The 27,971-nt window shown below is 38.4% G+C and overlaps 1 protein-coding gene across 1 annotated transcript in view; it reads left to right on the top strand.

Moving 5' to 3' along the window:
- Positions 1-27,688, top strand: part of lrpprc (leucine-rich pentatricopeptide repeat containing) — a 140,802-nt gene extending 113,114 nt beyond the window's left edge. The window contains exons 30-38 of the mRNA XM_063055649.1: positions 4,088-4,214; positions 8,784-8,872; positions 10,514-10,718; positions 12,471-12,607; positions 15,392-15,507; positions 22,257-22,331; positions 24,903-24,987; positions 25,103-25,245; positions 27,488-27,688. Coding sequence (XP_062911719.1) covers positions 4,088-4,214; positions 8,784-8,872; positions 10,514-10,718; positions 12,471-12,607; positions 15,392-15,507; positions 22,257-22,331; positions 24,903-24,987; positions 25,103-25,245; positions 27,488-27,556 — 1,046 coding nt within the window. The 3' untranslated portion in view covers positions 27,557-27,688. The remainder of the gene's footprint in view (positions 1-4,087; positions 4,215-8,783; positions 8,873-10,513; positions 10,719-12,470; positions 12,608-15,391; positions 15,508-22,256; positions 22,332-24,902; positions 24,988-25,102; positions 25,246-27,487) is intronic.
- The last annotated feature ends 283 nt before the right edge of the window (positions 27,689-27,971 follow it).

Genomic DNA, 27,971 nt, shown 5'->3' with positions numbered 1-27,971 from the left:
TCTGCTGGGAACCTTTCGGCAGCTTCAGTATCAGCCAAAGCACTCTCTCCGGTAAACGTTAAACTATGAAGCTGCCCTCACCTCAGAAAACGATCAAGGCACCATGACTACCTTTAAAATCCACTTTCGCAACATTTTCATCACCATCATCCAGTGCTTTCTGTTTCAGCTTATTAAAAAGACTGACTGATTTCTCCTTAAGTATAAGATAACTTAACAGAACACCACGCCTTGTACACCCATCAATCCACTCAAGCAACAGACTTTCCATTTTATCCATTATTGGATGCCGACTAAAAGAGACCACTTTGCTACGAGCAGAACCAATAGTAACATCGGCAGCTTTCAAGATTCTTTCTCTCTGTGTGTAAATAGTGCGAATGGTGGACGCAGACAAGTTCAACGTGTGGACAGTGGCCTTACTTCGTTGACCATGATCAAAACACTTAATTACGTCCAGTTTTATGCGAAGCGTAACACCCTTACGAACTCTCTTAGGTTTTTCCGATACCTTAGAATTCACCTTGCTAACGGATGCACAAAATAAATCGAGTTAAAACACAGATGCTCACAGACACATGTTTAAGCTATGGCGGCTAGAATGCAGTTCCGGGGGAGGAGCTTGGCTGATTGGGGTGTGCGCTGCCTTTTTTCGTAAAAGTGAAAACACTCTCCGGTTAGCGAAAACAGATAACTAATGTAGGTCTTTCGTATCAGCGAGCTGTCATAAAGAGAACGTTTGGAAAACGGGGACCACCGGTACTGTGTTTGGTGCACGTGGTATGACCACCTATATATCGGAGAGACCTGACTTGGATTGGGTGACCACTTCACTGAACACCTACGCTCTGTCCACCAGAAAAAGCGGTATCTCCCAGTGGCCACCCATTTTAATTCTACTTCCCATTCCCATTCCAATATGTCCATCCGTGTCCTCCTCCACTGTTGTGATGAGGCCACACTTGGGTTGGAGGAACAGCACTTTGTATTCTGTTTGGGTAGCCTCCAACTTGATGGCATGAACATCGATTTCTCAAACTTCCGGTAATGTCCCCATCCTTCACAATTTTCCTCTCTCACCTTATCTCCTTGCCCAGCCATCAACTCCCTCTGCTGTTCCTCCCCGTTTTCTTTCTTCTATGGCCTTCCACCTCTTCCCCAGTTCTTTACTTCATCTTTCCCCCTCCAGGTTTCACCTATCACCTTGTGTTTCTCTCTCTCCTTCCCTTCCCCCCCCTCCGCCCCCCCCCCCCTTAAATCTACTCCTCAGCTTATTTTTCCCAGTCCTGCTGAAAGGTTTCGGCCTGAAACATCAACTGTACTCTTCCAAGATGCCGCCTGGCCTGCTGAGTTCCTGCAGCTTTTTGTTTTCCTGCTTGCCCTGTCAATTGGATAGTTTACTCCATGGTCACACCTGGCAAACATATTTAGAAATTGAAATGATTTTTCTATTTTTTCTGTGAATTTTGTAAATCTGAAATGAAAGAACATTTTAGGAAATATTCAGTAGGTTGAGTAGGATCTGCAAAGAGGAAAACATGTTTTAGTTCGGCTTTCTGTTAATAGTATGTTAATATATTAGGTTAACCTCTGACATGTTAACTCCTGTTTCTTTCTCTACAGATGCTATCAGACCCACTCAGTTTCCAGCATTTGATGCTTATCATTTAATATTTACTTTTCTAATAGGCCTGTTGTTCTTAAATAAAATGAAATTGGCTATGATTGAGGCCATTATGGCTTAATAATTTAGTTCTCTAATTCAGACTTCCTTCAATATTTTTTTGGATGATCAATAAATATTCCCACACCACTTGTTACTGACTTTTGTAGGTCCTAGAATTTGCTACTTTCACAAGTGTTGGAACTATTGTTTTATAAGAACTTTCAAAAGGTAGCTCTTCATCACGTCTAAACTTTCGGGTAAACTGGGATGTGGGATTAAATTGGACAGCTCTTTCAAAAGCCTTGAGCTGAAAGGTTTCTGTAATAGCAAAATGTAATTTTATGATACAAATTATTCCTGAGGAGGGGAATACGAATGTTATTTTCAAATGGAGACATCCAGTGTTTCTGAGAGTTCATCAAGACGGAGCAATCTGCTACTCAAGTGCAGAGACCTTGAGTGTTAGAAGTTTGCTTGTAATTAGAGAAATCCAGTTAAGCTTTCCTTTCCTGAAGTTATTTTTGTTTGGAATCTGTTAAATCATCAGGCGTGTTTTGGCCCAATTAGGCAGCTGCCCCAATTAGCTGGAATTTCATTGAAGTAGTTAAAAAGGTATTAGTAAGGCAAACTAACATTTAACTGAGTAAGAACTCATACATGAAATACAACACACTGCTATAAAACTGTTATTTGTTACTAATAGTTATCGACAGAATGATTCATCACTGCCGTGTTCTGTTGATTAATGCATATGAACAAAATCAGCGTAGTCACCTAATACAGATATTGGACTGTTACAATGTTTTAGACATCCTCCAAATCTTTTTCATTGTAACATTCAAGATAATTATTGATATCCTTCAAATTGTTTCGATTCCATTCCCAGCCATTTCTGGTGTCTCCAAGCCTGAATGCTTGAAACTGCAGTGAGCAAAACAGTTCAGAGTTGTGTTGCTGCTTATTTCTTGCCAACTATCAGTGACAAATATCACAGCTTTTTGAACATAAGCACCCACAACTGAGGATATTTTAAAAACTGTTCCCTCTAAGTATGGTATAGTGTTAGCAGCTACACAAATGCACATGGCTGATGTTAGTTAGAAACTGTTATGCATCAATCTCCTATCTCAATTAAGCAACATAATGTTCCAAATAAACAAAGAGAATTCTGGCTACTTTTTCAATTAGTTTTTGTTCTTTAAGTGGCTACTCTGATCAATTGATGGCACAGTTAACTGGAATCCACTGTATTGGAATGGGGTGTACTTAAATGAGCATTAAATGGGGAGAGAGGATGTAGTGTGGTTACACTAATGTGAACAGTGAAAATGCAAGGATGTGGTGTTAGGGCTTTATAAGGTGCTGATGAGGCCTCATTTGGAGTATTGTGAAAAGTTTTGGGCACCTCATCTAAGAAGGGATGTGCTGACATTTGAGAGGATTCAAAGGGGGTTCATGAAAATGATTCTGGGATTGAAAGGCTTATCATATGAGGAGCATTTAATGTCTCTGGGCCTGTACTCACTGGAATTCAGAAGAATGAGGGGTGACCTCATTGAAACTGATCGAATGTTGAACAGCTTTGATAGAATAGATTTGGAGAGGATGTTTCCTATCATGGGAGAGTTTAAGACCAGAGGACACAGCCTCAGAATAGAGAGGTCTCCATTTAGAATGGAGATGAGAAATTTCTTTAGCCAGAGAATGGTAAATCTGTGGAATTCGTTGCCACAGGTAGCTTTGGAGGCCAAATAATTGAGTTTATTTAAAGCAGAGGTTGATAGATTCTTGATTAGTCTGGTCATGAAGGTATATGGGGAGAAGGCAGGAGACTGGGGCTGAGAGGGAAATGGATCGACCATGATGAAATGGCGGAGCAGACCTGATGGGTCGAATGGCTTAATTCTGCACCTATATCTCAGGGTCATATAATTGTAGTTATCAACAATTATTGTTACTCTAATAGGCATAACAGTCCCTGTATTAAGATTGGTGCTGAGAGTGGGATATTGTTCTGAAATGAAATTTTAGTGTCATGGAAACAACTCGAATAAAAGACGCTTTTGTACGGTTCCACACCTGTATGTTTTCAAGGAGCTCGTCCTTGCAGGAATAATGTTTCCTTCAGATCAATATGTTATCTCTTTGAATTTTTTTACATGTTTTAACAATGACAGCGCTGGCTAATTTTAAATACTAAAAACTATAATCATTTTTTATGATTATTATGATGATGGTGTTCATAAATTACAAATAAACTGTCTGCATTGAAGGTGACTAATTTCTGAAGAAGCCTGGTAGCTTTCTCTTAAGTTGTTAAAAAGTAATTTAAATTCTTTTAGGGGACTGGTAAATGTTTTTAGCAAAAAGCCATACTCTTATTCAATTCAACTTTAATGGATGTTCTTTTCATTTTGCTAGAAGCCCATAAAGTTTTTGAGGAGGCTGAAAATAAGGGTCTGCTACTTAGCTCAGCCGCTTATTCGAGCTTCATCACCGCACTTCTAAGTCGTGGGCTATTGGAGGATGCCATGGAAGTGAAAAGCAAGTAAGTTTTAAAATGAGTTGGGTCAGGAAAGTGGGAGATAATGTGTAGGCATAACTGCTAGCGATTAGTGCCCTAATAACTCAACTTTTTAATTGTGGCAAAAAATCTTAAGTGAGTAAAATATAAATCCTTTATTGTCTGCATTATACTGTCTAATGTAGGAATTGTTGATTTAAGACCGACAGATGGAAAAAGAAGAAATCACGGATGAGCAATGGGTGCTTAGGCAGGGATTAAGAGGATTGGCCCTGAGAGTAAGAAAGTCCGGAGACTGATGCTGTATTATTTGAACTGTGGAGGCTGAAAGTGACTAAGGGATATTTTAACCTTGTGCTGTGTAAAAGATTTTCTTGGGATTATTTACTGTAATTCTCACATGACCCTGATTCCCAACAGATCTTCAAAATTCTTGAAATCAGGTAGATGTGCGTATGGTGAAGGAGTGCTGTTTGGTTCAGTGCAGTGAGATAATTGTTCAAGTTTAGCTCAACTGGGTCTCTGAAAAATGGTGTAATCCTCATCCGCTGAGAGGTTGTAGAGTGTGGATTATGCAGGTTTTGCAAGCACGGATTGACGCTTTCTGGCTTTTAAAGATAATGTCTATTTGTCATTGAAAGTTTTTCATTTCTCCAGGCTTGTCATGCAGTATTTGACTGAAAGCTCATGGCATGGTATTTAATATAGGTATGCTTTGGTCCTAAGAGTTTGTATATCAGAAACGACATTTCCAGAAATGGATCTCATTCCAAAACGATTATCATTCCAAAGACTAAATTGAAGATCAATGAGAAGAGGAATGATTAATTATTATGGTAGCCAATAACTGTCTGGAGAGATGTAATTGTGTTTTTTACTGACATTGTACACATTGCCATATTTGGAGTCTGAACTTACAGAATGTTAACAATTTAAGGAATAAGAAATGTGCACAGTTTAGTTGTTCGGCCTTAAATGCCCTTTGAAATGGGCTAGTAAGCCATTTTGTTGTACCTTTTTGCTCAGACAAATTACAATAGCATTAGATAATACTAACGTCAGAAATGGAACACTGTGGACCACCTCTGGCATTATCATGGACTTGTCTTTTTTTTTGCACTAATGTCAATTTTTGTACAGACCTCATTTTTTTCTTCACTGTTTGATATAATTTATGTTTTGTGTGTTGCTTGAATGTAGGTGCCTGTGATGCTACTGCAAATGAGTGTTATTTTCACCTCACCATACTTGTGCATATTACAATAAACTTGACCAGAAGTAATGGCAGCTGCAGCTGGGAGTTATGAAAATGTGTGGCGGGGGTAGATACAGAGACTAGGTTTCTTCAGTTAAGGATTCCAGAACTAGGGATCAGAGTATCAAATTAAGGATTAGGCCACTGGGGAGGAGAATTATTGGAATTTTCTATCTTAAAAGGCTGTGGAGTCTCACTCACTAATTACATTGGTAAATTTCTGGATATAAGGGGAATCAAAATTTTTTGGGGAAAAGGCAGGAAAAAAATCATGAATTCATTCAATGACAATACAGGCCAATAGTCTTTTTTCATATTCCCATTCCCTTTCTTAGGCAATGTAATGTTTGACCTTTCACATCTCTGTCTACCTTTCAGAAACCAGAACTTCCTTTCCAGGTGAAGCAGCTGTACTGGATTTAGTGCTCTCTATGGGATCCTCTATATTGGAGAATCCAAGCTCAAGTTACAGTTTTCATCCTACTTCCGGTCTGCTAGCTGTCTTTGAAGTCTAAAACTGTTCCGAAAAGCCCAGGATAAGCTCAAGGAACAGGATCACACTACCGTACTGAACAGCTTAATGTTCTCGTATTTCAACAAAAGCAATCCAAATTTGCCCAATCTTTCCTTTTAATTGATGTTCTCCAATCTATGCAGCATCCTGGTAAACATATTCCGAGTCCTGTCCAAAGCCCCTACGTGTTTCTTCTAATGTAGCACTCAGAATTGCACACAATATGGCCTTACCAAAATCCTATAAAGCTGCAACATGTACAACTTTTATTCCCAGCACCCCAATCAATAAAAGCACGCATGCTGCACTCTTTCTTTACCACCTTAACTACTTGTATTGCCACTTTTAGGATCCCAAGATCCCCCTCTACACCAGTGTAGCTAAGGGTCCACTATTTACTGTACACTTTCCTCTTGCATTTGACCTTCCACTGCCTCATATTTGTCAAGATTAAACTGCATCTGCAGTTTACTGCTCAAATTTCCAGGTGATCTATTTCCTGCAGCATCTTTTGACTATTCACAATTTCAATAAGTGTGTCATCTGTAGACTTATTAATCAGATTACCTATTCTTTTGTCCAAGTCATTTCTATACAAAGAAGAAGCCCTAGCTATGATCCTTGCAGAATTCCACTGGTCACAGACCTCTCATCAGAATGATACCCTTTCACCACTGCCCTCAGTCTTCTGTGACTGAAACAGTTTTGAATCTAATCTAAAATCTCCGTGGATCCCATGCATTGTAATATTCTTGATTAGCTTTTCATGAGGGACTCTTGTTGAATGCTTTCCTAAAGTCCACATGGATATAATCATCCACTGCCCTATCCTGACTAATTTTCATTACCTCAAAAAAAAAGCTCAGTTCGGTCCAGAGTCATAGTTTAAGAGCACTACAGCACGGAAATGGGCCCTTCAGCCCATCTAGTCCATGTCAGCCTAGTTTTCTGCCTAGTTCCATGTACCTGCACCCAGACCATTGCTTTCCGTACCTCATTCATTCATGTACTTATACAAACTTCTCTTAAATGTTACAATTTAACATCTTTCAAGATCTAACTACATCTACCACTAATGCTGGCAGCCTGTTCCACACTCAGATCACACTAAGTTTTAGGTTCCCCACAGATCTCTTTAAATAATTCACCATTCACTCTTAACCTATGACTTCTTGTGCTTGTTTGACAAACCTGGGGGTGGGGGGGAGCATGTATGCAGTCACTCTATCTATACCCCATATAGAGGCATAACTATCAGATCGCCCAATATTCCCTTGTACTCCAGGGACTAAAGTTCTAACCTATTCAACTTTTCCCTATAGCTCAAGTCCTCAGGTTTGCAAGTCATGTTCCTCCACACCCTGCACAAAGCTATGCTGACTAATCCCTAAAAAAAGTCCAGGTTTTTCCAAATGTAATTAAATCCTAAAAATTCCTCTCCAATAGTTTGTTTTCCTCTCCACAGATGCTGCTTGATCTCTGTATTCCAGTTTCCTTAATTTTTATATAAAATTGATTTATCTGAATTGAAGGAGTTAATCCTGTGTGGATTAATTTATATTTCTGATGGTGTTTGAAAATAAGTGGGATATGATATGGAAACGAATGTGTTCCTAGTTTGATTTGAAAATATATTGAATACACATTTGAATTTCCAAGTTACATTTATGATTTATATTTTAAATGATGACTAATAATTGAACATTGTGAACTATTTAATACTATGTGCATATGTCATAAATTATTTCTGACAAACTGCTTTCAGAGTATTCTGACTGCTGTGCAAGAAAATGGAAGTTGCAGAAGCCAACAGTACAATGACTGACTGGTTGATCTGTTTCTGGTGAATTCATTCCAGAGATAATGTTGCTAAGGATGAACCACATTGAAATCTCCGGTGTACACTTGTGCCATTTGAAAAAGTGGATGAAATCTTAACTGAAGGATGCCACCCCCCACCTCCCCCCCCCCCCACCCACACAACTTTGCTAAGTGATAGGCCTCTTTGGATTTATTTTTAATCATGAACCTGGAACCTTCTGCCTAAAGTACTACCAAACTTCCTGTTTTTCAGGAGTGAGATTTTATTTGTTAAATTTGTCATCTATGCAATATAAAGCAGTTGTACATTTTGTTGACAAAGTAGCTGGAAGATTTTAAATGTTAGGTAGCGTACATTAAATTGTTAATTTTCACAGCCAGAGAATTGACACCATAGCTTAAATAATTGTTAAATGTCAGATGCCATTTAAAACAGCATGTGGAGTTATATGATTTTAAGGCATTTGTTCTTGCGTGATTATATAGGTTCTGAGACGAATTACATATCGGCAACATGTGTTAGTAGTAAATAGCTTTTTTTTGCTTATTGCCACTGGTGAATATTGTAAGTGCTTCCGATTTCACAGCAAGGCATGATTCTCTGCCAGCAGCCATCAATGTTATAACTGTCTATCCACCTTCCCACTCCCAATAAAAAAAACCTGCTTTCTGAAACTCTGATCTGTGACTTTTTCAATGTCTAATATCTCCATGTTTGAGAGATAATATTCTGGCAGCTAGGCCACTTGCCTCAGCATTATTCTCTCTCTGCTGCCTAGGATACCAGTTATGGCAGCTGTCAGAACCAAAAAAAAAGAAAGGGAAAGAAAAATCACTTTTTCAGTATTTGACGTTCTAACATAAAAGCTGTCTACAGGTCGACATTTGTGGCAAAATTTTTAACATTGGAATGGTAGTTTTTGTAATTTCACCTCCGTCTCAACCATTTATTATCATATCAGAAGCATGTCAGTAATTCCTTTCTAAATGTCTGCTTCTTTAGAGTTGAGACCCGCATCAAGGGCTTTACACTGAACGACGCTGCCAACAGCCTACTCATCATAACGCAAGTTAGGCGGGATAATCTGAAAGGTATGTCACACATTATGACCTTTACATCATGTTAATGCCTCTGCAGATTTTCATGTAACGCCTTTCGTATGCTGTGATAAAGGAGTCCATTTAGCAAATTACCTGCTTATCAAGAGTCTTTTGTAATAGCTGAGAGACATAAATTACTATATATGCATCTATAATACAACTGAAGCTGAATATGAATGTACTTGTCATTTGGCCACTTAGTCCAGTTTCCATTCCATTTAACAGAGGATGGTTTTGTCTTAGCTAAACCAGTGGGCTGTAGTCGTATGGAGGTGGGGCGGTGGTGGGGGGGGGGAGTGTTTGGGGGGAATTAAACTACAAGCTTTCAAGAATTTTGTAACTGCATGGGTGAACAAATTCACCTTTAGTTAGTTACAAAATCAAAGAAAAGCTTGCAGTAAAGCAATGTTAATAAAATATTCTGAAAATGGAGGTATTGCATAAACTTGAGGATGGCTAAGAAAAGATTCACGTAAAAATTAATATTTCCATTGATGTATTGTTAATAAATTTATCTGAAGTTACATTCTGAGACATCTTGCCAAAAAGGCTGATATTATTCATAATTGTGCATATTTTTGTAAACAAAATGGAATGTTCAAAACTGAAACTTTTGCTTTGTTTTTGCATTAAGTATGTCTTAAACAAAAAGTGAGACACGCAAAATGGTATTCATGGTGATATCGCATTGCTATTGATATCTTGCTTTATTATGATATTCCTTTTTGAAACTGTTAGTTTATGAAGACTTTATCAATAGACTTTTGTGCTTTAATTATAACAGATAGTAAACATGAAGTTTAATTGGTCTCAAAATGCATTTGAAATTCCCCAGCAAGTATAGTTGTAACGTGGCATTTTGGGTAATACTGGGACACTTGCAGCACACAACCAAATGTTTATGTTATAGTTGTTTAAAGTAATACCAATGCTTTCAATTTTTTATATAATACAGTACATTTCAGACATTATGCGGCAATTATTTTTAATCAATATTTACTGCTTCATCCATGATCCATTAAATATTATTTCCCACAGAATTTCCCACAGTTTTTTGTTGTTCTGCAATTAAGATCTTAAGATTTTTGAAAATATAATGAGTACTTTTATAATTTTTATAATTTTTGAAAATATGAGTATTAATTCATTATGTGTGCTGTGGAAAAAATGGGTTGTACTGTACTTGAAGCCCTATAAAGGAAATTGGTTGTCCTTTTTCCTTGTAAATCATCCTGTGAAAGTAAATGTTCCTCATATAAGGAAATGTAAATCATTGTCTCGCAAATGACCTCTTTTGATGTTCTCTTGAAAAATGCCCATACCAAAACCAACCCTCTGCAGTTAATTGAATTTAAAACCACTATATTTTACAGATATTAGTTGACCGTAAATCTGTAAAACCACTCATTCTCAAATTTATTTTCTGAAGGAAAAGTAAATCCGAATGTCAAAGATGGGTGGTGGGGATCAGTGCAGAGATCTACCTATAAATCAAGGAACTATTTTTATAGACATTAATGACAAGTAAGGCACAATTGCAAAGATTGGCTAGTTTATTTTGAAATGTTAAATTTCCTTGATATAATTTTGTTCTATTTTCTCTTTTGTTTTTATTTAAATATTCCCTCGTAGGTGGTGTGGCAACTCTGAAGACAATGTTGCAAACTAATCAAATGCCTAGTCAGCTTGCTATTTCACGACTAATTCAAGCTTTGGGTCTGAAGGGAGATGTGGAGCAAATTCAGTCTGTGGAGCAGTTAATGGGAAACCTGCCTCAATCTATCAATTTGTCCAGGATGCTATTTATCAATAACTTACTCTTGGCTCATATAAGGAGGTTAGTAAATCTTTATCAGAAATTGTATCGAGGTGTATGGTGAATGCAAGTTATTAATTCTGATTATTACAGAACTTAAACTTCCAATTTCTATATTTGTTTAAAACATTTGTTCTGTTCTTTTAAAGTATTTGCTATTGTTTGATAAAGAAAAAGACTCGTAGAAAATTTAAAAAATATCAAGTATTATAATCAAGAAGCCCGAGATTGTTTTAATTTTAACCCAAGGAAGTACATGAGTATACATAATTAATGTGAATTATTTTGCAGTTCTAAAAGCTAAGGCTTTATTTTGTTATTCTTGTTCCTTCTGTCTTTATTGCCTCACTACATTCATTTTCTGAAAAGTAATAGCACATTATTATCATCTGTACATTCAGAACTGCAATGTTTGTCCCTATGAAGACTGATCATGGTTAAACAGGAACTTTGTGTTTCTAATATAAAATAAGGCATTTTTAAAAATGTAGAATGGGAAAAACAACAGTCATATAATTTCTTTTGAGATTCCATTTTGACTTATCGCAAGGGGGTATTCTTAGCCATGCTATTAAAAATGTTTGATATAAACTCAAATGATTTTAAAAATTAGAAATAATTTTAATGAGCTCCCAAACAGTGTCAAATAATTTGACCATTTAATTCCTCTCACTGAGAAGGACTCTGAACCTTTGCAAGATGGTTTCCAGGACAGCTGCAAATAGACTTGATAGCTAGTCATAGTTGAAGTACAGGTGGAATATTAATTGTATGTTGTGGCTTCTTAATCAAAAAAAACAACATGTAGTATCAACTAGGAGTGGATGCATACATTTGAAATGCAGTCTGTGCCGTTGTGAATATTCCAGATATGTTTGAATGTTTGCATAGTTTTAAGCTCCTACATGTCTATTCTCTGATATGAAACAGATTGTAAAATGGGAAGATTTCCTGTCGTGATGTTGCATGCAGGATTTTGCTGCATTGGAGTTTAATAAAGTGGGACATAGTGCAGGGATCTTTATTTCTTTGGCTTTGGAAGAAGTGACAATGCGCACTAAGCTAATTTTTCTGTATTTCTAAGATTCAGGATTTTGGGAATAAAGTATGTATAACTATGCCTCTGCCAAACACATGTTCAAAGTTTATTAATGACTTATGTACCTTAGTTTTTACTCTGTGGAGGGCATTGCAACTTTCTGTCTTACCTTAATTAAAGATGAGACTATTTATGTAGCTGTTTGTTTGCCTCATTTCAAAATGTGTCTTTCAAATAAAAGTTAGTTCCTACATCCATCTGGCAAAATGCGTGGTCTGTGGAAGGATAGGTGTATCTGTGTTAATAAATATTTGATTGAATGATCAAGATTATTTGACATTTCAGTCTGCATTATTTAGAGGCAATTCCTTTAGTGCAATATTTGCATATTTAAGAATTCAGTGCACTTTGTATACTGTACAGGTAGCCATGCAACAGTCAATGTCATTTAATATAATTTTTTTAGAGCACATCATGATGATTTAGACTTTCCAAGGTCATAGTTCGTTACAGTAATGCATCTGATTACTGTTGATTGTGTCCATTCAGCTGTGAATTCTTTTTCTGGTTTCATATTTTCTGCTTCACTGCAGCGGCAGCTGCACAAAAGAAGTCATTTTTTAGTATTTATGGAAAAATAAGATGAAACAATTCTTTCTACCTCTTTGTTTAATGCCATATGTTTTTTTAAAAAAAACTCAGCTATGATATAATAAATTGTGTTATTCTTTCAGAGGGAATGTTGATGCAGCTGTGCAGTATGTTGAGCCCTTGTACATTCCAGGAGAAAATTCTCAGCAGCATCTGGCAAGCATGTCCTATGTGTTCCGTAAGGTTTTGGAGGAAAAATGTGAAGAAGCGGTGGATAAATGTAAGTTTATCTAGCTGTCAATGCTGATTGCTATGTGTCAACTAAAGGATATTTTACGTACGTGGATAAAGAGATGCAAGAGGAGTATAGGGCAGGTTATACTGAAAGTGTTGATGTTTCAAATTTCAAAAGTACATTTATTGTCAATGCATCTATACTTTATCCAATCTTGAGATTCATCTCCTTGCAGATAGCCACAAAACAAAGAAACCCATTATAACAAAAGAAGTCCATCTGGTGCCCAATGTGCTGAGATAAAAAGAAAATAATTGTGCAACTGATAAAAGAAAGCAAATAGCATTCAGAACTGAAGTTTAGAAAAGTGAGTGCAGAGCCCCATTAATTGCAGACCACAGCCTCGGTTCAACTCATTGCTCCACGAGATTTCTTTTGAAAGCCAATATTCCACTTTCCATTTTGTGAGTGTGCAGGTTCAATTAATTCTTAATGTCACGGTGACTATACTTTCTTTGTCTTCTCTGCCTTGGAGAGTAGTAAATAACATAACAGTATTGCAGCCTGAGCCACATACCAACTGGCAGTTCTTATGCCAGGGGTTGGGTAGGTTTCTAAGGTGGCAGAGCGTTGGTAAAGCATCAGTGAGATCATATAAGTAAAGTGTAATCTTTTTGCTCAAGTCTCCACTGTCCAAATTTTGTGCCTGGATTTGCACAATGATTTGCAGCTGCTGATCTGTTCATTGAGATACAGCCCGGAGTAGGCCCTTACAGCCCCTCGAGCCCCGCCACCCAGACGTAATTCTCACCTTATCATGGGACAATTTACAATGACCAATTAACTTACCAACTGGTAAGTTATGTTTTTGGACTGTGGAAGGAAACCGGAACACCTGCAGGAAACCCACAAGTTCACGGGGAGAATGTACAAACCCCTTACAGGTGGCAGCAGGAATTGAAACAGGCCGCTGGTACTGTAAAGCATTGTGCTAACTTCTGCGCTATCATGTCACCCTTGTTTAATCAAGCCCTTGTCTTGACCTTTGACCCTGATGGAAGTTGTTGCTCTTTTTCATCATGGCCATTCCCCAGGCCAGCCCTCAACTGTATTTCCTTGCATCCAAGGGACAAAAGGACTTGGCAGACTGTGACAAAGTAGTTTACCCATTCACGGATGGATCAGGCTAGATCAATCTGAAACTTGTTTTCTTCTGTGGACATTCCATTAATGGCTATCTCAGTCTGCACCTTCAGTAAAGACCGCTTTATGACTGTCCCAGTGACCGACCTGGCTTTCTACCTCTTGCTTTTCCCCCAGTTTCTCTCACGATGATTCAGCCAGCTTATGGCACTGAACACTTTTTTCTCTAGCTTCTCTCCAGCTGTCTCCCAACTCACTTTTTGTTCCCATGATCGTCCACCTACTTAAGTGTTGAATGTGTGATCTCAATTTTTAGGCAGTTAATCGTGACTTTGTTAGCAATACCTGCATCCCTGGACAGAGTAAAGAGGAACACCATTCTGCTCTAAGCTGAAACTAAGCATGACTCTCCCCAACTTTGAGCGCATATTTCACTCTAGAGTGAGATTCAAACACAGACAGTATCCATGTCATTACTAAATCTTCCTTTTCCACTTCCATAATATCTCCACTGCCATAGCTCATGTGCCATTGAAACCCTTACCTAGGCCTCCATTACTTCTAGTCTTGATTAAATACTAGGTCAACTAAAGCTCAATTGCCATGAAACGTACCAAATTCAAAACCAAGTCTTTTCCACATCGCACCCATTTACTTGCAGGCCCATGTTGACTCATTGTAAACAGTCTAATTTTAAGAGTTTCATAATTATCTTCAATTTTCTTTGTGGCCTTGCCTCTCCCAATCTCTTTAATCTCCAGTCCTTTTAGCCCTAAGACACTTCTTTGCTCCCCGTCCTCAGCCATGCCTTCCCCTTCACTCCAGAATTGCCTCCCTTAGTTTTTTTCCTCCACCTATATCTGACTTTGCTCCTATGAAACTCCTTTAAACTTGACACTTTTTCTGATGTTGTGAACATCCTAAAACCCATCTGCAGTTCGATGTATTTTCTATTTGATAGCACTCTAGTAAAGAGCCTTGACATGGAAGTGGACATCTGAATGACTCCAGTGTCGTGTCTTGGCATACCTTAATGACATCTAAATGGAAGTGAAGTCCATATTGTGTACTTAGCCCCTCCACAAAGATGTTTAATTGTCTCTACACATTGCCTAATGTGGTTTAAACTTGGATGCTTTGCTGTAAAGCTGTAGAAGTGTAAAAATCCTTTGGAAAAATATCTTTTCACCATTGAAAGTAGCTATAAATGATATTTTTTGGTGTTTTGTGTATTTTTGAAGGATAGAGTAGGGCTGTTGGTCAGCAACAAGAAGCCAATCTAACTGATATGAATAACCTGCAACTCAGACAAGGAATGACTTTTACTTTATAGCCAACGAAGACAACTTGCGGCTTTTCCAGTTAACATATGAAATGATCTAAGAAGAAATAACTATCAAATTTAACTTTCTTTTGACTCTTCTTCCCCCCCCCCCCACAAATAGTTGTTATACACTTTAGCGACCGTGAATAGGACAATAAGCAGCAATGTCAACAGTTACCAAATTCATTCATCTGTTTCCCATCTGTTTTTCCCTTCTCCTATCCCGGTAGCATTTGGGGTACTGAAAATCCAGTTAACAGGAACAACAAAAAATTGCAATGTATAATGCAATAAAATAAATTCTGGTGCCACATTTTAAAAAATGATTAGAACTGCATAGCAATTTGTCTTTTGTCTTCCAGTGAGTGCCATGGCTGAACGGTTAGCTAACCATTTTGCAGTGTACACACCAGTGATGGATCTCTTTCTGCAGTATATAAATAATGACAGAACAGAGGATGCCAAATTTCTTTTACAGGTATGCATTCAGAATTATGTATTGGTTTAATATTTTAAAAGTAACAATTTCAAGCAATTTTGGCATCCTGTATTTTTTAATAAATAACTAAACAGTTGTTATCTATTGCATTGACGTGGAGTTATTCTACGCCCCCTTGAGAAATTTAAGCCACATGTTCAAATATGTTTCCTCAGTGTTGAGCATGGTTCCATTGATCAGTGAAGCAAATTTATTCTTAAAATAGAAATAAAAGATGTGTTATAACTCATAACATTTAAAAGATGTGGACAGGTACAGTACTGTGCAAAATCTCTTGGGCACATATATAACCAGGATGCCTAAGTCTTTTTAAAAACGTAAACACGAGGAAATCTGCAGATGCTGGAAATTCAAGCAACACACATCAAAGTGGTTGGTGAATGCAGCAGGCCAGGCAGCATCTCTAGGAAGAGATACGGTCGACGTTTCAGGACCTGATGAAGGGTCTTCTGAAACTTTGATGTGTGTTGCCGAGTTGCACAGTACTGTAGTAATTATGTATAATGGACTATACTGATGCTGCTTTTTAAAAAAAAAACGATTTCATGACACGTAAGTGATGATAAACCTGATTCCCATATGGACTGAGTGGGAAGGAGCAGGGAGAGGAGAAATCATGGTTGGGGAAAAAGAGAAGGGAGTTGGGAGGGAGTGGGAAGCACCAGAGACACATTCTGTAATGATCATTAAACCAGTTGTTTAGATTAAAGTGACCTTGTCTGGTGTCTCAGGACTGGGTATGTCTGCACCCATTACAGCCCTTGCCCAGGCGTTCCTTCTCTGCCTCCTGTCCCACCCCCATCCAGCGGCACTCCAGGTTGACGAATACAGTACTGTGCAAAAGTCTGAGGCACCTGAGCTATATACAGTTGAAGTCAGAAGTTTACATACACTTAGATTGAAGTCATGAAAACTCTTTGTTTAACCACTCCACAGATTTCATATTAGCAAAGTAGTTTTGGCAAGGCATCTTCTTTGTGCATGACACGAGTAATTTTTCCAACAATTGTTCAAAGACAGATTATTTCACTTTTAATTGACTATATCACAATTGCAGTGGGTCAGAAGTTTACAAACAAAATCAAAAGAAATCAGCTAAGACCTCAGAAAAAAAAAATTATGGACCTCCACAAGTGTGGTTCATCCTTGGGAGCAATTTCCAAACGCCTGAAGGTACCACATTAATCTGTACAAACAGCAGTATGCAAGTATAAACACCATGGGAAAACGCAGCCGTCATACTGCTCAGGAAGGAGATGCATTCTGTCTCCTAGAGATGAACGTACTTTGGCGCGAAAAGTGCAAATCAATCCCAGAACAACAGCAAAGGACCTTGTGAAAATGCTGGAGGAAACAGGTAGACAAGTATCTATATCCACAGTAAAACGAGTCCTATATCAACACAACCTGAAAGGCTGCTCAGCAAGGAAGAAACCGCTGCTCCAAAGCAGCCATAAAAAAGCCAGACTACAGTTTGCAAGTGCACATGGGGACAAAGATCTTACTTTTTGCAGAAATGTCCTCTGGTCTGATGAAACAAAAGTTGAACTGATTGGCCATAATGGCCATCGTTATGTTTGAAGGAAAAAGGGTGAGGCTCGCAAGCTGAAGAACACCATCCCAACTGTGAAGCGTGGAGGTGGCAGCATCAAGTTGTGCTTTGCTGCAGGAGGGACTGGTGCACTTCATGAAATAGATGGCATCATGAGGAAGGAAAATTATGTGGATGTATTGAAGCGACATCTCAAGACATCAGCCAGGAAATTAAAGCTCGGTCGCAAATGGGTCTTCCAAATGGACAATGACCCCAAGCATACCTCCAAAGTTGTGGCTTAAGGACAACAAAGTCAAGGTATCGGAGTGGCCATCACAAAGCCCTGACCTCAGTCTGATTAGAAAATTTGTAGGCAGAACTGGAAAAAGCGGGTGCGAACAAGGAGGCCTACAAACCTGACTCAGTTACACCAGTTCTGTCTGGAGGAATGGAACAAAGTTCCAGCAACTTATTGTGAGAAGCTTGTGGAAGGCTACCCAAAACATTTGACTCAAGTTAAACAATTTAAAGGCAATGCTACCAAATAACTAACAAAATGTATGTAAACTTCTGACCCACTGGGAATGTGATGAAAGAAAGAAAAGCTGAAATAAATCATTCTCTCTACTATTATTCTGACATTTCACATTCTTAAAATAAAGTAGTGATCCTGACTGACCTAAAGACAGGGAATGTTTTCTGGGATTAAATGTCAGGAATTGTGAAAAAACTGAGTTTAAATGTATTTGGCTAAGGTGTATTAAACTTGTGACTTCAACTGTATGTGTGCCAAAGATTTTTGCACGGTACTGTACATGGATAGGAAAGGCTTAGAGCAGGGGACTCCAGGTTTGGAACCCCTGGTTTAGAGGGAACTGGGCCAAATGAAGGTAAGTGGGACTCACTCAACTAGGCAGTTCGGTCAGCATGGATGAATTGGGCTGAAGCTTCTATGCTGTGTAAATCTGAGTCCAATAATTATTTCCTTTTTTAAAAATTTTTTCTACTGGAGAAACTTCATTTGTATGTTTTCCTTTACACTTAAAAGCACTTCAGCCACAACAATAATCACTACCAAATGGTTAGAATTCCACCATCTATAATCCATCTCAGAAGTATGGTAAATATCCGTCCCTAACAGCATTCAAGAAGGTCCAACTTTACTGGACAAAGCAGCTGACAGAAAGACATAAAAATAGATATTGGCCACATGATGCTTCAAGCCGACTATGCTCTTTAATAAGTTCATAGCTGATCTTGTACCTCAATCCCATTTTCCTTCCCGGTTCTCAAAAACCTTTTACCAAAGGCCAAAAATCTATCTTATTTGTCACCTTGCACCTTAACTCTTCCCTACCAATGTACTATGGTGTGCTTTGTGCCAGCTACAAAATGCAGTGGAGTTGAACAACTCTTAGCTTTTTTGAAAGCATTACACAAATCCTTAACCCAGAAAAATGGACAAAGACGACGAGCCTATGGGAAACTTTATCAGCACCTCCTAGTTTCAGTGTGCATACCACCTTGGTTTGCCTATTTGTCAACCAACTATCATTATAGCTTTGTTAATGACCTACATCGTACCTGATTCCAGTTTCACAACTACCACTCTATCAGCTCATGTCAATGACTCACTACCACCTTCTGCTGGGTAATTAGCAATTTTCATTAAACGTTCACCTTCTCAGCAATACCCATGTGCCAAGATTTTTTTCTTGTTTTAGAAAAATTGGTAGGTGTATTCATTGTGCAATTGACTTATTTCAAAATATAAAGTCAGAATATAAGCATTTCCTCTGATTATCGTAGAAACTCGTTATCTGTGTTCTGTAAGTACCAAGCAGTACAATAAAAATAGACCTGTTTAATTATAAAAGCTATTTTGCCATATGAAATGAAGATTATATTTTTAATGCTTAAATTTTTACATTCAATGGGCTTCTGTTATGTTTGGAATAAGTATTATTGTACATCATAATCATTTTTTTTGTAGTAAAGGACACAGAATTGATGATTAAAATTTTTATATTGCTTGTCCTTGGAAGTGAATCTGTGTATGCAGCAAGTGCACTCTTCCAATATTCCTGTCACAGACTCGATGGACTGGATAGCCATTACCTATGCTGTTCCATTTATTCTGAGGATTTAGTGCTGCATTATTCGGCTACTTTTTCATCAGTCATGTTCTGTCTGCAATTTTCCAACAACTCACAAATGCATAAATTCATAGGTTGCTGTTACTACATGTTCTGAGTTTGCTGTAAATGACAGGGTGGTAATCTTCAGAGAATGAGACAACAGCATTGAGGCTTTCTGATGGTTTATGATGTAAAACAGAGCAAATGTTGAGTAGTCTAAGGGGAATAAAAGCTGCCATTGACAGTGTACACACATGCACTGACAATGAGTCTATTCCCAGCAGGTGGCAGCCAAACAATCAGTGATCTTGTAGATTGCTGGGTTCATGGGTACTCACGCTGTCAGCTTGTGCACACGCTTCTCTCCTGACAGTAAACAAGGCAGCTTTTACTGAAGTGCAATCTTTCTAATAAATGCAACAAAATTAAAGCACTCTGGTATCACTCACAATCAATTAACAAATATAGTTGAAGATTTAGATTATATAGCTTGGTCATCCTTTCTATAAATTAGGAAGAAAACACAGTAGAGCATAAATCTTAAGCAAGTTTTTTTGTTAAAGGAGAAATTTTGTCACATGTAGAATGCGTGTAGAATTCTGTCGAAATTTCTGTATTTCTAAGATTCAGGATTTTGGGAATAAAAAATGTATGTCAGAATCAGGTTTATTATCACCGGCATGTGACGTGAAATTTGTTAACTTAGCAGCAGCAGTTCAATGCACTACATAATCTAGCAGAGAGAGAGAGAAAAAATAATAATAAATAAAATAAAACATAATAAATAAACAAGTAAATCGATTACGTATATTGAATAGACTATTTAAAAATGTGCAAAAACAGAAATACTGAATATTAAAAAAGTGAGGTTGTGTCCAAAGCTTCAAAGTCCATTTAAGAATCGGATGGCAGAGGGGAAGAAGCTGTTCCTGAATCGCTGAGTGTGTGCTTCAGGCTTCTGTACCTCCTACCTGATGGTTACAGTGAGAAAAGGGCATGCCCTGGGTGCTGGAGGTCTTTAATAATGGGCGCTGCCTTTCTGAGACACCGCTTCCTAAAGATGTCCTGGGTACTTTGTAGGCTACTACCCAAGATGGAGCTGACTAGATGAATAGTTGGTCCTTCTGCCATATTTGAACTTCATTAATGACTTTTGTACTCTGTACTCTGTGTAGTGTATATGTAGAATTTAACACAGCAGTCATTTTAATAGATCAATCTTACCATCTACCCAAATGCACGATTGCAGTTAAATTCTGGCAACAACAAGGAAGAAAACTTTTTGGGTTTTATGATAAATTCAAACAAGTGTGTAGAATGTTACCTTGTATGTTAGCTCCACTAATAATTGCATTGCTATCAAATTATATCCATAGAATTCTCCAGGTAACCACAATGGAGCCTTAAGAATACAAGTGAATAGTACTGGAAATTAACAGCTGGTGGAAATTGGAAACAAACAGATCTAATTTTTGATCCCCACCAGAATATTAATTATTTGGGTGTGTGCTTTTCTGTGCATCACCAACATGTTATTTATAAAGTCCATTTGAAGGTCAAGTGACACCTCAAGCCTGGCAAAAAAAATTAGCTCAAGGTCCACTGGCTTTTTCCCTAGCCTGCTGTTCATGGGGGAAGCATGGAAGAGAGCAGATACCTTGAAGCACTAAAACAATACCACCACTGGGATCTCAACAAAATGCTCTAAATTCACTGGCTAGGCAAGTGAATCCCCTGTCATGCTAACATCCCTAGCATTGAGGCCCTAGTCATATCCATTTGGTTTTGACAGGCAGGTCACGTTGCTTGCCCAGAACCAGCCTCGAAAGGCAGATGCTACTTATGGCAGAGATTTCAAACTGGAGAGAAGAACAATTAAAGCATTCATTTCTCTTGCCTCCATCATCAGCCTTTTTCCAAAATGATGGTGGCAACAGAAATGTTGCATCAAAAAGTACTTGTGGAGGATTTCAGAGATCTTGTGAAGGTGGCCCTTCTTAGGCAGTACTTATCACACACCATGACAGCCCTAATGGAAAGGAGCAGTGTCTGGGCTACCCTGAAGTCCACCATTATTAGAACTGGTAAGAGACTCTAGACTTCTAAGCACTGGTTTGATGAGAATGAGAAAATTAAGCCACTTTACAAGTACTTGAAGGCTGAGGTCCAACAAAAGACCCATGGCCGTAAGGAAATTTGGTTGGTGGAAAGAATGCAGAGTTCCAGCAACTTGCCAGTAATTGTGAGGTGCTGGTTCTTCAATATCACCAAGGCATCTGTGACCTAAAGGCCCATCCCAGTTCATGCCGAGAACAGAGGAGAGCTCACCTGTTTCCATTGACAGCGAGTGATGCAGTCAGACCTCCATCCCACGCCAACATGAAGTCAAAAAGATTATAAGCTAAAAGGAAAAGAAGCTCAAATGAACTTCAAAAACTTGGCATAGAGGAATCTCAGTCATACATTCACATTCCAATCCATATGTTGTCAGTCCTAACGAAGGGTTCCAGCCCAAAACGTCAACCGATCTTTTCCACAGATGCTGCCCAACCTGCTGAGTTCCTCCACGTGTTGTGAGTTTTGCTTTGACCCCAGCATCTGCAGATTATTTTGTGTTTACATACGTTGTCTGCACTGTGCATCAGCTCTAGGGAAATACAGCGAGCAGCAGCAACATTATACTTTTTACCCAGTTAACAATCAGGATAAGGTAGTATTTTTTTCAGAAGATTTTGTTGACAGAATAGAGGAACTTTGCTCATTATTGATATTGAACTGTGTTGCTTTATATTGAAATGGAAGTATAATAACTTGCTCGTTTATGTCCTCACCTATAATTCGTAATGCACATAGTGTGTGAATTATTTTCCAATATGATTGTTTAAATAGGATGGTAACTTGGGATTCATTTAAGTATTGAATACTTAATTATTCTGAATATCACATATTTAAAGGTAGTGAACAGTCAAGCACATTTGCTTTAAGAGTTACCCTTTCAAGAAATTAGTTGTATTTTAATAATTAACATTTTGGGCATTTGATTTTTTTTTGTCCAGAGATGCCCTGCAATTGCAGAACAGAGAAGGAGCTTGATTTCATTCATCACCAGGACTGCACAAAAAGCTGGGCAGGTATGTACACTGAAGACTCAAAGTGCTGTGACTGTTTTGCATGCAGTGTTAGGATTAAGCTTTTTTTTAAGAAAAAGAGATCCTCCTACGCATTTTCAGACTTGTGTTCTTTATTAGCCAAGAACTTGGGTTTCCATTAATCTACTATGAGTAACAGCTGACATACTTCACTATCTGTTGAAGGCTGATCAGGTGGTTAGGGTAAATTCATCTTTGTTTTATCCCTGGTAGTTAACAAGCAGTTTCAAACCCCATCTCACACACAGACACACCTCTCATTCAGAATCGACAATCTAAGGTTATAAATATCATTCAAATGGAGGGAGCAATAGGGGAAAGCCAACTTTCCCTTCCCAAGACATTATTTTTAAAGTAATTTGAAGCATGTTGTAGTATAAACTCATTGGAAATCTTCAGTTGAATAACTGAAGACAATAAAATAAATCATGACAATAGAAGATTCTGGAATTTGATCCTGACTTGAGGAGCTGTCTGTATGGAGTTTTACACATTTTTTTGGTTTCCTCCAAAATCCCAAAGACTTGCAGATGGGTTAATTGTCTACTGTACATCGCCCTCGATGCATGAGAATTGGGTGGCATTGATGGATGATGAGAGAGAATAGGTTGCAAGGAAGAAGTAGGGAAATGAAACTAAAAGGTCTCTGAGAGCTAGCATAGACTAGATGGACTGAATGAACTTGTTTTCTAAGGAGATATGATATGAGGCAATGGACCTAAGGAGCTTGCTTTCCCTTTTGCATAAGTGAAAACTATATACAGTGGCATGCAAAAGTTTGGGCACCCCGGTTGAAATTTCTGTTACTGTGAATAGCTAAGTGAGTAAAAGATGAACTGATCTCCAAAAAGTATAAAGTTAAAGATGACCCATTTCTTTAATATTTTAAGCAAGAAAACAGTTTTATTTCCATCTTTTACAGTTTCAAAATAACAAAAAAGGAAAAGGGCCCGAAGCAAAAGTTTGGGCACCCTGCATGGCAGTACTTAGTAATACCCCCTTTGGCAAGTACCATAGCTTGTAAACACTTTTTGTAGCCAGCTAAGAGTCTTTCAATTCTTGTTTGGGGGATCTCTGCCCATTCTTCCTTGCAAAAGGCTTCTAGTTCTGTGAGATTCTTGGGCCGTCTTGCATGCACTGCTCTTTTGAGGTTTATCCACAGATTTTCAATGATGTTTAGGTCAGGGGACTGTGAAGGCCATGGCAAAACCTTCAGCTTGTGCCTCATGAGGTAGTCCATTGTGGATTTTGAGGTGTGTTTAGGATCATTATCCTGTTGTAGAAGCCATCGTCTTTTCATCTTTGGCTTTTTTACAGAGGGTGTGATGTTCGCTTCCAGAACTTGCTGGTATTTAATTGAATTCATTCTTCCCTCTACCAGTCAATGTTCCCCGTGCCACTGGCTGCAACACAAGCCCAAAGCATGATTGATCCACCCCCGTGCTTAACAGTTGGAGAGGTGTTCTTTTCATGAAATTCTGCACCCTTTTTTCTCCAAACATACCTGTGCTCATTGCGGCCAATAAGTTCCATTCAAAAGGTTCAAAGGAACATCTAAACAAGCAGATGCATTTTGGAAACAAGTCCTGTTGACTGATGAGGTTAAAATAGAACTTTTTGGTCGCAATGAGCAAAGGTATGTTTGGCGAAAAAAGGGTGCAGAATTTCATGAAAAGAACCCCTCTCCAACTGTTAAGCACAGGGGTGGATCGATAATGCTTTGGGCTTGTGTTGCAGCCAGTAGCACAGGGAACATTGACTGGTAGAGGGAAGAATGAATTCAATTAAATACCAGCAAATTCTGGAAGCAAACATCACACTGTCTGTAAAAAAGCGAAAGATGACAAGACGATGGCTTCTACAACAGGATAATGAACCTAAACACACCTCAAAATCCACAATGGTCTACCTCAAGAGGTGCAAGCTGAAGGTTTTGCCATGGTCCTTACAGTGCCCTGACCTAAACATCATCGATAATCTGTGGAGAGACCTCAGAAGAGCAGTGCGTGCAAGATGGCCCAAGAATCTCACAGAACGAGAAGCCTTTTGCAAGGAAGAATGGGCGAAAATCCCCCAAACAAGAGTTGAAAGACTCTTAGCTGGCTACAAAAAGCATTTACAAGCTGTGATAATTGCCAAAGGGGGTGTTACTAGGTACTGACCATGCAGGGTGCCCAAACTATTGCTTTGGACCTTTTTTCCCCTTTTTGTTATTTTGAAACTGTAAAAGATGGAAATAAAAAAGTTTTCTTGCTTAAAATATTAAAGAAATGTGTCATCTTTAACTTTATGCCTTTTGGAAATCAGTTCATCTTTTACTCGTTTAGCTATTCACAGTAACAGAAATTTCGACCGGGGTGCCCAAACTTTTGCATGCCACTATACATTTTATTTCATTCCAGTAGTCATCTGATATACCTGTAGACTCTCCTAATGGGTTTGTGGGGAAATCAGCATTTATTTATACAGTGCCTTTGATAACTTCAGATTGCCTGAAAATGCTTCTTGTGGAACATTTTACCATCTGGTTAAATTGTGAGTTTGCTTCCTCAGGCTCACAAAATTCTTGGGCTCCTTGATCTGATCCAAGAATTTCCAGATAAAGAAACTGCATATGGATACCTTATGAAATGTTACGGTAAGCTGTTTAATATAAAGCTTATCTGAATGAGATTAGCTATTTTGGAGCAATAATCACCTTTGTATGGCAACAGTCACAAGGCTATTCAAGTACCTGTGTTTTCTCTCTTTAGCATTAGATAATGATGCAGTTTCTGCAAAGGCTTTGTACGAAAAGATTAAAGAAGAGAAAATAGTACCAGATGAGCTGTTCCTGAAGCGCCTTGCTGTACTATTGAAGAATGCAGGGGAACCTGTCTCCTTCACTGAGCCACCTGTGAGTATTGCCTCCTCTGATCATCCGTTGTTTCAGCCGCTGATCTGTTACTGCGGTAAATTTAGGGATTATGCAACTTCTGCACCAGAGCAAAGCACTCTGCGTGGCAACCCATACCATGTAAGCTTATGATTCAGCTATTTCGTATAGGTTCCAGGAAAATGCCCTCAGTATTTCATTTTCAGTGTTACACCAGGTGAATGCAAAGTGAGTACAGTGTGACTGCACAACCCTTGTTTGCCACAGATTAGTAGAATACAGCTTTTGTTTATAGTTTCCCACACAATGAAGTTCTAATTTCAGTGTTATAGTGGAAGCTCATTGACTGCCCCTGGGAGGTAAGATTAAAGTCATATCATCTGTTGTTTTTTTGTCCTAGAAAAGGCAACTAAAGAGAAATCAGATGTGAAGAGTTTGTTTTCAAACAAGTGGATTATAAGAATAAATAGGGAGAAACCCTGAGTGCAGAAAGCAACTGAGGAATTGCAAGTGTGGCATATCCCAAATGTGGTATGGAATACCCAATCACCCCTGTAGGGTTAGATCTTCTCATGCCACCTCTGGAACATGGCTTTTATCTAGTTGTGAGAAATTATGAAAACCTTTATTTTCTGTAATTAAGAGCATTGCTCCTATCTAAGTTGTCCAGTGGAAAGTCCATACCTATAGCCCAAAAATTTATCTTCTGAGACTTGCAACTCAGTGGCATAGGAGGTGAAAGCTGGCTTCCCCTGCCATATTCCTTCACCCAGCCAAACCCACCCTCATTCAGCTTTTATCTGCTTTGCTCAGAAAGGAAGCAACAAAGGCATTTTGCGGAAATCTAGTTCTGTCCCATTGTTTTACTTTTGATCTAATGTTTCTTTTCCTCAAGCCTCTTAGTCCCAATATAATGGTGCTGGATAAATGAAGTTCAGATGTCAGTCTGTTGTCTCATTTGAATCAGATTTTTGAGTAGACTATGAACCAACCCACGAACACTACTTCACTAATTTTGTTCTCTTTTTGTGCTGTGTGTGTGCGCGCGTGCGCACACACACATATACAGTAGCTATCTTATGGTAATTTGTAATTTATACTGTACTGCTGTTGCAAAACAACAAATATTGCAACATATGTCCGTGATACTAAATCTGCTTTTGATTCTAAATGGCTGGTCAGGTTCAAAGTGGTAAGTGCTCTGCTTTGGCATTTTGTGCTCCATATTTCGACTATGCACTGGTAGCATCAAACACAAGAACATGTAATGAAACACTGCCTTCACTATGTGATGACCCCAATATTAGGAGATAGAATTGTGAGATTTCCCTTGATTTAGCTCCAGTTGGCCTTGAATGGTCATTGTGCCTTCCTTTCCCCAGACAGAAATAGGGTTTCTCATTTCCACACTGTGAAGAACCTCATTGACAGGAGAGTCACTCCGATAGTCTTTGAAAAATTTTGAATCCAGAATTTCAGCGAGAGGGCTTAAAACGGTGAAACTTTTAAATGTCAAATCTGAGAAGTGAATATTGAAAGCAAGTGTTTATTTCCTTGGTTTTGACCCATTTGCCTCGGTTCAGTCATTTATTTTCAGAGGGAGTATGCATCCCAGTGTTCATTCAGGTTGCACTGCATTATTATAAGGCTTAATTCCATCACTGTTGGAAAGGTCAGCATATTTACATATAAGAACTCAGATGAGACATGTTGGAGTTTAGTCATACTTTGCCTTTCAGAACATAATGTTATTCAGGGAATTGTCTGTTGAACTGAAAGTTATCTCTTCAGCCCATACATTAAACTATGTCAACTATGGCTTAGCTATAAGACTCTCACCTCTCAGTGAGTGTGAGTTCAAGTCCCACTCCAGAGACTTGAGCTCAAAAATCTATGCCGGCAGTCAATGCAAAGGGAGTGCTGATTATTGCTGAAGTTGTTTTCAGATAAATAAAATGTCCCTCTGTCCCATCAAATAGATGCGAAAGATTTCATGGTGCTCTATTTAAGAGTAGTGAGTTATCCTCACAGCCTGGCCCTTAATTAATATATTGTGGGAGCTTTTTGTGTGCATTCCTGTTACAACTCCTGTTGTGTAATGGTAACTATATTTCAGCAGTACATCAGTGTAGATCGGAAAGGCATAGAGGGATGCGGGTCTCATGTAGATAAATGGAATTAATATAGATAAACATCACAGTCAGCAAAGTCCACAGCAGGATGATGTAATCGTTTGGTCATTTTATTTTTCTTTTTGAAACAGGAGAGTTTTGCATTTTATGCAGAAAAGTTGAAGCAAGAAAAAGCAGCGGAATCATCTGATGAAAACTAAAATGAAAATTGAAATGATCAGACACTTTTATACTGTTGAAGAACCAAATGATTGTGTGTAGTTCTGAAATGTGGTGACTTGTTTAACTGTACAGGATATTTAATGTGACAAATAAAAATTTGGAGGAGCCAACCCTTTTTTCTTATGCAATCTATTCTTTCTCTTTCTCAGTTGGTGTTTATAATTGCTGCCGTTTTATTCATTAGGTTATAATTTCTGCTTCAGCAATTTATGAAAACATTGAAATTACTGTAATTCCCATGTTGGCTATGGTTCAGTGATAGAATTTGTGAAGCATTTCATCCAGGCTAACATCAGTGCAGCGCTGACCGTATGCTGCATTGTGGCAGGAGCAGGAGTCTGTGAGTCTCTGTGCATGGGAAGGTGAGCTCACATTTCCTGGAGCCTGACTGCT

This window comes from Mobula hypostoma, chromosome 8 (assembly GCF_963921235.1).
Source record: "Mobula hypostoma chromosome 8, sMobHyp1.1, whole genome shotgun sequence".
NCBI classification, from domain to species: Eukaryota; Metazoa; Chordata; class Chondrichthyes; order Myliobatiformes; family Myliobatidae; genus Mobula; species Mobula hypostoma.
This window is presented reverse-complemented; position numbering and strand designations above follow the sequence as displayed.